At 43.2% G+C, this 12193-nt stretch overlaps 1 protein-coding gene across 2 annotated transcripts; it reads left to right on the plus strand.

Moving 5' to 3' along the window:
• MRPS21 (mitochondrial ribosomal protein S21) lies at window positions 1–11456 on the plus strand. 2 transcript variants are annotated; one of them, XM_086392410.1, is made up of 3 exons: window positions 1–177; window positions 498–612; window positions 11158–11456. In XM_086392410.1, exons 2-3 carry the CDS (start codon window positions 530–532, stop codon window positions 11336–11338), a joined length of 264 nt encoding a protein of 87 aa, XP_086248536.1. In that variant the 5' UTR covers window positions 1–177; window positions 498–529; the 3' UTR covers window positions 11339–11456. The 2 variants fall into 2 exon arrangements, with proteins under 2 accessions (XP_086248536.1, XP_086248537.1); XM_086392411.1 differs by having other exon boundaries at window positions 1–43.
• The last annotated feature ends 737 nt before the right edge of the window (window positions 11457–12193 follow it).

Genomic DNA, 12193 nt, shown 5'->3' on the forward strand with positions numbered 1-12193 from the left:
GCTTCCTGTTGGGGCGGGCTTCCAGTTGGCTGGGTGCTAAGGGGTGAGGGGCTCCTACTGGGAGGTGAAAATAAGGCGGGTGTGGCGGAGGGAGAGATTCCGCGCGGTTGACCCCTTTCCGAAGCACAGAGAGACTGTGCCCAATTGCCGTCCCAAACCATCCTGGGAACTTTTGCGGTAATTAGGAGAGGGAGGGGGCGCCCGCGGCGCGTCCCAGTTCTTCCGTGCCTGGCCAAATAAATCTCCGTCGGTACACCCTGCTACTGTCTCGTTTCTTCCCTGTGGCAGGATTTGTATTGGCAATGAGAGCGGGGGAATCTTGATAACGAGTCACATGTACCTTCCAGGATATGAGGTCTTGCACGTGTCCCAGTCTCCTGTTCTGAGTCCGTTGCATTTCCAGACCCTAAATAAGTCACGCGGTTCTGTATTCTATTGTGTTTCTCTTTCTTAGCTGGTCTCTATACTTAACTTCCCCATTCTCCATCGTACTTTAGGTCCTGCAGATTGAAGACTTAAATCCAAGGTCATGGCAAAACATCTGAAGTTCATTGCCAGGACTGTGATGGTACAAGAAGGGAACGTGGAAGGTGCATACAGGACTCTAAACAGGTAACTGGTTGGGGACCAGAATCACGTCTAGGCCAACTCTCTTGAGAAGTGGGGTGATTATTCTGTCCCTCCCTCTGTCATTTGCTGTTGATCAGTCGCTCAGTCGTGCCTGACTTTGCGACCCCATGGACTGCAGCATGCCAGGCTTCCCTGTCCTTCACTCTCTTCTGGAGTTTGCTCAAACTCATGTCCATTGATTCGGTGATGCCATCCAGCCATTTCATTCTCTGTCACCCCCTTCTCCTCCTGCTCTCAGTCTTCCCAACATCAGTGGGAAGACTGATGAGTGAGTCTTCGCAGTGAGTCAGCTCTTTGCCTCAGGTGGCCAAAGTATTGGAGCTTCAGCTTCAGCATCAGTCCTTCCAATGCATATTCAGGGTTGATTTCCTTTAGGATTGACGGGTTCGATCTCCTTGCTGTCCAAGGGACACTCAGGAGTCTTCTCCAGTAGAATTCAAAAGCGTCAGTTCTTCAATGCTCAACCTTCTTTATGGCCCAACTCTCACAATTCTTACATGACTACTGGAAAAACCATGGCTTTGACTATTTGGACCTTTGATGGCAAAGTGAGGTGCCAGCCCAGGTGTTCACAGTCTTGGAACTTCTCAGTCCCTCAGTTTACTATCTTAAAACTGAAGTTCTTCCCCAGTCCTAACAGTGTGAGGCATATTCATCCACAATCATTCCTTTGATGATGAACCTGAATTCTATCCAAGACTTTAGGAAAGAGCCCAAAGGGAAAACCAAGTTATAAAATTGCTAGTCAGCAGGAATATAGTACATGATACATGGAAAGCTGAGCGAGAGATTGGTGTGGGACAAGGCTAATGGAAAAGGTGAACTCAGATTTAGGATCTTAAAGGAGCAAGCAAGTGATGGAAAACTGAAACAGGTTCAGAAAATAGGTTATAACATAAGCAAAAACATGGAAATAAACTCTCTGAAGTGGAGGAGCTGTGTTGAAAGGTTTTGAATGCTAGGCTGATCCCTAATAAAGTTATGTTTTCTAAAGAAAATAGTTCACTAATCTGCTCTTATCACTAGTTTTAAGGATTTTGACTTTCATTTATCATTTTCTCTCCCCAGTGAAGCAGAGTTTGGAGAAACAAATGCTTGTTGAATTGAATTATATGAAAGAGATAATACATGAGCTGATCTTCTGCCTTAAGGCCACTAAGGTGTTTGCTTTATTAAAGAAGTAAGAGAAGCCTGGGAAGATTAAGTTATATTCCTTGGGTTACAATTATTGAGTGGTTGAAAGAAGTATAAAATACACACATTTTTCTAGTGCAGTGTTCTTTGCTCCATGTTATAGATTACTTACTGGCTTCTGTGGAGATGAGGAGACCTATGGCAGTCATTCTCCAGTTAAGAATCCTTATATGATTAGGTTTAAATGTAGGTGGGGTTCTTGGGGACTGAGAAGATAAATGAAAGAGAACTACTTCTTAGCAGAGCAGAGAGTTCTAAGTGTGGAGGACAGAAGACCATAGTAGGTGAAGACAAAGATGCTGCCAGAAGCTGTGTGATTGAGAAGCAGTTGCAGGCTCAAGATGATTTGTATGTCTTTTTAAAAAGTCAGCCTCTTTACCTCTTATGGTGTCTGAACATGCCAGTCATATCCTTGTATAGTAGAAGCTATTCCCACTGTACTTTCACTTAAGTTGAAAGGATAACAGGGCAAGTAAGATAATCCTATTTCATGTTTCTCTATAATTGCTCATTCTAGACTCTTCTATTTCAGACTTTTAAGTGGCATGTCTGTGGGAAGGTTGAGATGTCTAATGATCTCTGCTCTTACACTGGAAGCACTAAGTGAATATCTTTACAGATTCTGTAGCTAATTAGCTAGTGAGATGAAATGATGAATTTGGGGAAGGAAAGTCTTTCAGATTACCTCACCCTTTTTCTGACCTCTCCCTATAAGTTTTTTTCTGTGTGGTTTATTTTGGTGAATTTAGATAGGTTTTGTTGTTGTTGTTCAGTCAGTAAACCATGTCTCTCTCTTTGCAACTCCATGGACTGTAACACACCAGGCTTCCATGTCCTTCACTATATCCTGGAGTTTGCTCAAATTCTTATCCATTGAGTCAGTGATGCTATCTAACCATCTTATCCTCTGCTGCCCTCTTCTCCTTTTGCCCTCAAGTCTTTCCTAGTGTCAGGGTCTTTTCCAATGGGTCAGTTCTTCACATCAGGTAACCAAAGTATTGGAGCTTTAGCATCAATCCTTCCAGTGAATAGTTAGGGTTGATTTCCTTTAGGATTGACTGGTTTGATCTACTTGTTTTCCAAAGGACTCTCAAGAGTCTTCTCCAGCACCACAGTTCAAAAACATCAATTCTTCAGCACTCTGTCTTCTTTATCCAATTCTCACATTTGTACATGACCACTGGAAAAACCATAGCTTTGACTAGTCGGACTTTTGTGGGCAAAGTGATGTCTTTCCTTTTTAATACCTGTCTAGGTTTGTCATCGGAGAAGGCAGTGGCACCCCACTCCAGTACTCTTGCCTGGAAAATCCATGGATGGAGGAGCCTGGTAGGCTGCAGTCCATGGGGTCGCTAAGAGTCAGACACGACTGATTGACTTCACTTTCCCTTTTCCCTTTCATGCATTGGAGAAGGAAATGGCACCCCACTCTAGTGTTCTTGCCTGGAGAATCCCAGGGATGGGGGAGCTGCCGTCTATGGGGTCGCACAGAGTCGGACACGACTGAAGCGACTTAGCAGCAGCAGCAGCAGGTTTGTCATAGCTTTCCTTCCAGGGGGCAGGCATCTTAATTTCATGGCTACAGTCACTATCCACAATGATTTTGGAGCCCAAGAAAATAAAATCTGTCACTGCTTCCATATTTTTCCTCTTCTGTTTGCCATGAAGTGATGGGACCAGATGCCACGATCTTAGATTTTTGAATGTTGAGTTTTAAGCCAACTTTTTCAGTCCCCTCTTTCACCTTCATCAAGAAGCTCTTTAGTTCTTCTTCACTTTCTCCCATTAGAGTGGTGTCATCTGCATATCTGAGGTTGTTGATATTTCTCCTGGCAATCTTGATTCCAGCTTATGTTTCATCTAGCCTGGCATGTTGTGTGATGTACTCTGCATATAAGTTAAATAAACAGGGTGACAGTATACAGCCTTGTCGTACTCCTTTCGCAATTTTGAACCAGCCAGTTGTTCCATGTAAGGCTCTAACTGTTGCCTCTTGACCCCAAATACAGGTTTCTCACAAGACAGGTAGGGTGGTCTGGTATTCCCATCTCTTTAAGAATTTTCCACAGTTCATTATGATCCACACAGTCAAAGGCTTTAGCATATATAGTCAATGAAGCAGAAGTAGATGCTTTCTGGAATTCCTTTGGTTTCTCTATGATCCAGCAAATGTTGGCAATTTGATCTCTGGTTCCTTTGCCTCTTCAAAACCCAGCTTGTATATTTGGAAGTTCTTGGTTCATGTACTGCTGGAGCCTAGCTTGAAGGATTTTGAGTATTACCTTGCTTGCATGTTAAATTGTACAGTAGTTTAAACATTCTTTGGCATTGCCCTTCTTTGGGATTGGAATGAAAACTGACCTTTTCCAGTCCCATGACCACTGCTGCCTTTTCCAAATTTGCTGACACTGAGTGCAGCACTTTAACAGCATCACCTTTTAGGATTTTAAATAGCTCAGCTGGAATTCCATCACCTCCACTAGCTTTGTTTGTAGTAATGCTTCCTAACGCCCTCCTGGAGGAGGAAATGGCCACCCACTCCAGTATTCTTGTCATTTAGCTGCCTTTTCTGTATGTCTCTCTTAAATTCCGGCTTCTTATTTCTCTCATATTTTTGATAATAAGTTGCATATTCTGCAGTTTAATTACAGCAATAGTATGACAACAAATGAGAAGAAAGGAAGGTGGTTAAAGCTTTAGCATGTTTAGAACACAAATATAGTCTTACAAAGAAAATAGTCTATGTGTCTGTACAGTGAGATCACCACAGAACGCTTTTTATATAACCAAGGGCCCTCGTTGGTGCCCTGAGATGAAGAGATGGAGACTGGGGGTTGCTAGGAAGCCCTGCATGATTGGCTGGCCCCCAGGTAAGGAAAGTCAAGTACTCAGGAAGTGTGCCCAGTTGACCCCTTTTATTCCTGGTAGGAGAGCCTCTGGGCCCATTGAGTCGTCCTGTGTACACTCTTGTCCTGACATAGGCTGGCTACAGTGATGTGTGTCTGTCGCCCTCAAATTCCTCCCGCTCGGGCAGCTTAGCTCCTTTTACATAATCTGTTGAATTTCACTGAAACTGGAAGCTGACTGTCCTGCAGTATTACGTTGCCAGGCACCCAAACTCTAGGCTGATCTGTTTACTGTGAGCCTGTTGGTCTGCTAGTCCTTGAACTACCTGTGGAAGCAGAAGCATCATTATTACTTCTATTTACTTCATAAGTTCTACAAAGCTCTTCTTACATCCTTGTTTATTAGAAATAAGTAGATGCCTTTACTGTAGGGATTCTGGAACATTTGAGGATAATCTGTTCTATTTTCAGGATAACTAGAAAGTGCAGCGGAGAAGGCAGTGGCACCCCACTCCAGTACTCTTGCCTGGAAAGTCTCATGGACGGAGGAGCCTGGTGGGCTGCAGTCCATGGGGTCGCTAAGAGTCAGACACGACTGAGCGACTTCACTTTCACTTTTCACTTTCATGCATTGGAGAAGGAAATGGCAACCCACTCCAGTGTTCTTGCCTGGAGAATCCCGGGGACGGGGGAGCCTGGTGGGCTGCCATCTATGGGGTCGCACAGAGTCAGACACGACTGAAGTGACTTAGCAGCAGCAGCAGAAAGTGTAGGGTGAGGAAGGAAATCCTCACCTGGCACCTTGGAATTTATTTGATATGTGTTTTGGAAATAGAACCATCCAAGGAATACCATTTAGCAACCCCATCATTATGTTAGGGGGCACCGATCTTTTTATTTTTTTTCCCCTTCCTCTATTCTTTTATTCCTTTGATACTTTTTTCTTGTTTTTCTTTTCTGCCTGACCACACAGGCATTTACTTGATAAGATGATCACTTTTGTCTGTTTCAGAACTCTTTCGAAACTCCAGTAGGATACCTGAGTCTGTTTCTCAACTCTTCCTTTTGCACTTCTCTTTCATAGTACTTTTAAACTGTCCTTGTCATTCCATTAGGCTCCTCTTCCTAGGTGAAGTCATATATAGGGTCTCTGTTCTTTTCGTGTGAAAGTGTAGTGTTACTCAGTCATGACTGACTCTTTGCGACCCCATGGACTGCAGCCCGCCAAGCTCCTCTGTCCATGAGATTTCCCAGGCAAGAATCCTGGAGTGGGTTGCTATTTTCTTCTCCAGAGTATCTTCCCACACCAGGGCTTGAACCTGCATCTCCTGCATTGATGAGTGGATTCTTTACCCCTGAGCCACCAGGGAAGCCCAAACAAAGCCTAGACAGAAATAAATACTTAGTTGTTTGGATCAATGCCTTTCCCTTAGTGTGCCATGTCTTCTTCGCTTGCATCTTTTTACTCTAATTAAGGAGTCTGGCTCAGCTTTTTCCTCTTTTATTTTCTCTTTGCCTGTGGGCACCGCAGTAATTTGTCTTTTGAACCTCCGTGATTTTTATTGGAGAAGCAGAGTGCTGTTACAAAGCACTGCACTAAAGACCTGAATTCTACTTCTAGCTCTATTTTGTGATCTTGGGCGGGTCAGCCTCACTGAACTTCCGTTTTCTAACCTGTAAAGAGATGCTGGGGACTTCCCTGGTGGTCCAGTGGTAAGATCTCGAACGCAGCACAGTGCAGCCAAGAAAAAAAAGATGACGTTACCTGCTTAATCAGTTTCATAGAATTATGATTAGGATCATGGATGTGAAAATGCTATCTAAACTCTAACATGCCATTTTAGTAAAGGTAATGTTGTGGCCTTCTGAGCTAATACTCCCAAGAACTGTGTCTCTTATAAAGTAACAATCCCTTGAGCTGTGGACATTTGTCAGTCACTTACAGCAGCACTCCCCAACCTGTTTGGCCCCAGGGGCCAGTTTCTTGGAAAATTTTTCCACGGACTGGGGTTGGGGGATGGGTCAGGTGGTAATTCAAGCAATGAGGAGTAGCAGATGAAGCTTTGCCTGCTCATCTGCTTTGCGGCCCAGTTTCCTAACAGGCTTTGGACTGGACCAGGGGTTGAGGACCCCTGACCTAGAGGATTCATTTTTGTCATACGTTTACTGATATTTGCTCTTTGCCAAGTATAATATTAAATGCAAAAATGAAAGACTTAATCTGTAACCTTAGAAAGCACACAGCCCAGTAAGGGAGATACACTGTCTGATCAGTGTTTTAACAGTGTGCTGTGGCATTGGTTCTCCCTGGACCATCAGCTGCAACATCACCTGGGAGCTTGTTAGAAATGCAAATTCTTAGGCTCCACCTTAGACCTGTATGAAGTCAAAAACTGGAGGTGACACAGCGATCTGCAGGGTTTTTAATTTTTAAACATTATTTATTCTGGGCTGCACTGGGTGTCTTGCTGCATGTAGGCTTTCTCTAGTTGCTGCAGGTGGGGCCGCTCCCTAGGTGCGGTGCACAGCTTCTCATGTGGTGACTTACCTTGTTGCAGAGCATGGGCTCTAGGACTTGCAGGGTTCAGTAGTTGTGGCTCACAGGCTTAGTTTCCCCGCTTCCCGGCCCAGGGGTCGAACCCCATGTCCCCTGCATTGGCAGGCAGATTCTTAACCACTGGACCACCAGGAAAGTCCCAGCAATCTGTGTTTTAACAAGTTTTCTAGGTGGCTATTGCATGAGTCTCAAACTTCAGTTTGAGAACCACTGTGCTTTGGGAACAGAGGGAAGGCATGATTAATTTCTCCTGTATCAATTTACAAATGTTGTTACCCATTGGTTTACGCCTTTGAAGAGTAAATAGCATTTTATACAACAGAAAAAGAAAGGAATCGGGCTTCCCTGGTGGTCCAGTGGTTAGGTGTCTGTGTCGCAATGCAGGGGACACAGATTTGATCCCTGGTCTGGGAGGATCCCACATGCCTCGGGGCAACTGAGCCGGTGCACCACAACTGTTGAGCCCACATGCCGCAACTACTGAAGCCTGCGAGCCCTAGAGCCTGTACTCCACAACAATAAGCCACTGCAATGAGAAACCCACGCGCTACGACTAGAGAGTGGCCCCTGCTTTCCACAACCAGAGAAGGCCTGAGCACAGCAACGAAGACCCAGCACAGCCATAAATAAATAAATAAATAAATTTTTTTAAAGTTTTTTAAAAAAGGAATCATTGTAAAGAGGATTGTGAACAAATGTAAAAAATAGATATGTAATGTGTTTGAAGTAAACACATAGTTCAGTGTGACTAGACAGGCTTTTTAGGGCAAGTTATTAAAGATAAAGCTAGAGAGAAAGGGACGATGAAACTCAGTTGTTTAGGGCTTTGAGCTTAGACTAGTGGTTCCCAAATGTGCACTTTGCAATTACTAGGGGAACTTAACAAACCCTGCTCATGTCCCTCCCTACTTGTAATTTAATTGGCCTGGAGTGGCCTAGGGTTTGGAATTTTTAAAAGATCCCCAGGATTTGGATTTTTAAAAGATCCCTAATATGCAAACAAGTGGGAACCACTGGGTTAGACTATTTTGTTTATTGGGAACAATTTTTCTTTTTTTAACATCAGAGTGACATGCTCTGATTTATGTTTTAGGACAATAATTGGTGTAGGGAAAGAGAATGGAAATAGGGCAACCTGTTTATCCTTCACAATTCAAATAAAATATCCTTTAGGAAGCTTTCATAACCACCTTATCCTCAAGTCCTCTCCTGTGGGCTTCTATAACAATATTTCCCTTATCTTTGCATCTGTCACACTCTATTGTAATTCTTTTGTCTTTACTAGACCACAAGGGTAGGAAACCATATCGAAGTTTGTTTTCTATCCTCAGCATTTAATGCAGTATCTGGTATAGAGTTGATATTTCATAAATACTTACTGATTAAATGACCAGTTAGGTGATTATTTCAGTACAGGTGTAAGATAAGGATCATAATTAGAGCTGTAGCCATAGGAAGAGAGAGAAGGAAGAGATCTAAGAACTATTTCAGGTTATAGACTTTATAAGATACTGTAAATGTGGGTGTAGCAAGAAAAGAAGTCCTAGTCCAGGAACATGAGATTTTAGCTTGAGTAACTGATGATGCCATTAACAGATAGAGTATAGAGGAGGAAGAATGAATTTTAGTTGGAGAAAATAAGTTTGTTTTTTGTGAGGTTTAAGGCAATTGGAAGCATTGGCCTAGCTTTTAAGACTGGAACTAGAGATAATGATTTAAGAGTCAGCAGTGTCTGGGTCAGTTCTCAAGTGTGGCCCTACATTAGAATTACCTGTGGGGTCTTTTAAAATATACCCAGTATATAACCCCACTGTAGACCAATTAAATCAGAATCTCTGAGGAATGGGACCGAGGCGTGAATACTTTTTAAAGGCTCTTAAGGAGATGATTCTGTTGTGCATCAGGGTTGACGCCCATGTTATAGTTTAAGGGAATCATGTAGAACCAAAAAGGAGGAAACTTACAGTCAGAATCTGGAGTGATACCAACATTTAAGGGTAAGATGAGGAAGAAAGCCAGCATTGGAGACTCTCTGTGGGCAAAGGTATTGAGTGTTTGGTGCCCTGCTTTTCTACTGTACAACTCTAGTGTTGGATCCACTTCTGGGCATGACTGTGTTTTCAGTAGAACCCGAATTATCTGCTCCTTCCACCGCTGGGAGTTTGAGACAGTTCCCTCACCTCCCATCTCCCTGCCATTAAAACCTAGACAAACTGATCTTACAAATCAGCAGGAGTGTAAAAGATCCCAAAGGACAGTGGTGCTCATGTCTATTCACATTAGTAATGTACCCAAAGCTCAAATCTTTTCAAGCTCATGTTCAATCTATTATTGTTACCTTGGGCTTCTGGTATAACATAGCAGCAATACATAGGGTTTCCCACTGAGCAGAAGGAGCAGGTAGTTTCTCTTATTTCCTGCTTCTTCTGTCTCCCCTCTAATTATGTGCTTAGTTGTTCAGTCGTGTCTGACTCTGTGTGACCCCGTGGACTACAGCCCACAGGCTCCTCTGTCCGTGGGAATTCTCCAGGCAAGAATACTGGAGTGGGTTGCCATGCCCTCCTCTAGGGGATATTCCCAACCCAGGGATCGAACCAAGCTTTCCTGCATTGCTGGCGGATTCTTTACCGACTTAGCCATCTCCAGTTGTGTTTCTGACTGACTTTTTACGTGTAATGAAAGGAAAGAGTAGGCAGGATTGGGGTCATGTAAACAATGCAAGATTGGAGGGCAGGTGCCTCCAGACTTCTCAGGACCAGCTGATGATGGATTGAGAGGGAGGAACAAATTGCAGATTGGAGCCAGAGCTCTCAGGAGCCTCGGGATAAGGTAAGTTATAGAATAAGCCCCTGTGTCTTCTTGGCTCAGTGAGAACAAAAAGGTGATTTTGAGGTATGCATGTTATGAATCCAGCAAGAGGAACTGTTGAAGTAGTTAGGTGGGCAGGGAAAAAACCTGAGCTAAATTAAGATGAATAAAACACACTTTCTGCCTTCAGGGATTTTCAGTCTAAGGAGAGAGACATCTGTATAAATAACTAACAGAATGGCAAAATGAAATAATCTCTACATAGGTGTTCAACAAAACAAATTATCTTCTCTCTAAGATGAGAAAGGTTTGTGGAGAGATGGTATCTGGATTTGGCCTCAGAAAGATGTGGAAAATCTCCCAAGGGGAAAAAAAAACATGGAAAACCTCGAAGGTTGGCAGTTTGGAGCTGCGGATGGCATTCTAGGCTGAGGAAGCAGCCCTGAGTAAAGACCTGGTATTAAAAAAAAAAGCTCCTATGAACACTTAAAAAGATTCGCTATTAATGTGTGTTCAGGGAGTAGTCAGATGTGTGGTTGGAGCATGTGGTACATGGGAAAAATATGGTTGAGGCTCTTATTTTGATGCTTCTATCTGTATCACTGGTGTGATAAGGGCCTCTTCTTTCCCTGTATGAAGTAGGCCGAGATTTCCTAAATGTTTATAATTGAGCTGCATCAGCTCTTAAACACAGTAGGGGTGGAACTACATTCTCCTCTTAAGGACCAGGTAGGAATCACCTCTAGTTATTTTCTTTCCTACTGCAAATGACTTATCCCATTTGAAGATTCTGAAATGGTTGAGACCATTGGTTGAGACCCCCTGCCACTGCCATCTCTCTCAGGTGTGTTGTGGTAGGAAATAAAAATGGTTGAGAACATGATAATGACGATAAACTCCCCAAGAACAAGGACTGTATAATTAAATGCCTTTTTATTTCCCCAGGTATTCCTGTTTGGGGCCTGGCCTGTATATGTAGGCAGTGAATGCTGTACTGTCACCATTGCACACTATCATTTTTACAGATACAGTCGTTTGGTTAGTTGACTTCTGATCATTGTGAAACTGGAAAAGAATAACAATGAGCCTAAGCCTCTAACTTCATTGCCTGTCCTTACACAGAATCCTTACCATGGATGGGCTCATTGAGGACATAAAGCGACGGCGGTATTATGAGAAGCCTTGCCGTCGGCGACAGAGGGAAAGCTATGAAACCTGCCGGCGGATCTACAACATGGAAATGGCTCGCAAGATCAACTTCTTGATGCGAAAGAATCGGGCGGATCCATGGCAGGGCTGCTGAGGCCCGTGGATAGGAGGCCCAGTATGAAAACCCTTACCAGTTGTCTGCACCTCTTTTCTTCCTCCAATTCCATTTACCTTTCTTAAAATAAACTCAATCACATATATGCAAGAAGCAATTCCAGTAGTCAGCAGTGGATACTCTTTTATTAAGTCAAAAGACAAACTGAGTCAAAAAGTAGTCTAGGGATAGAATGTTGGTTGCCAAGGGCTGGTTTGACAGGAGGGGGATGGGAAATTATTGTTTAATGAGTATGAGTTTCAGTTTGGGAAGATGAAAAGGTCTGGAGATGGACGATGGTGGAACTTGCACAACAGTGTGAATGTACTTAATGCCATGGAATTGTATGCTTAAATGATCAGTTATGGTACATTTTGTGTTTTGTATATTTTACTGTAATTTTTTAAAAAGCAGTCTGAGGTGGGAAATTTTTCTCAAATGTAGTAGAGTATATCTCCCATGTTCTGACTAATTTTTACGAAACTCAAAGCAAGATCTTATGATTGGAAAAGGATCTATTCCTCTTTACTGAACTGCCTTCCAGCTGTTGGTTGGCAGGCAGTTCAGTAAAGAGAGAGGAAGCATGTATGTATTTGGAGTAAGTTCCACTTCTGAAACACCCATCAACCAGAGTAGTAGAGAGCTGAAACCCTTCCCCAAAAGAATCTTTAAGTCAGTCTAACATTTACCCCTGTTTTGTCTTTTCTTTAATTTTCCGAAAGGAAGCTAATGGAGGGTTGGTATATGTGAAAGCAGTAGATGGATGGTAGGAAAGAGGGAATGGGGGAGTGTTAAGAGAAAGCCAGAAAAACCTACAGTGGTGGTTCTCAAAATGTGATCTTCAGATCAGCAGCA

Source organism: Bos grunniens, chromosome 3 (genome assembly GCF_055505025.1).
Source record: "Bos grunniens cultivar Pamir isolate PY7600 chromosome 3, Bosgru_T2T1.0, whole genome shotgun sequence".
Taxonomy (NCBI): Eukaryota; Metazoa; Chordata; class Mammalia; order Artiodactyla; family Bovidae; genus Bos; species Bos grunniens.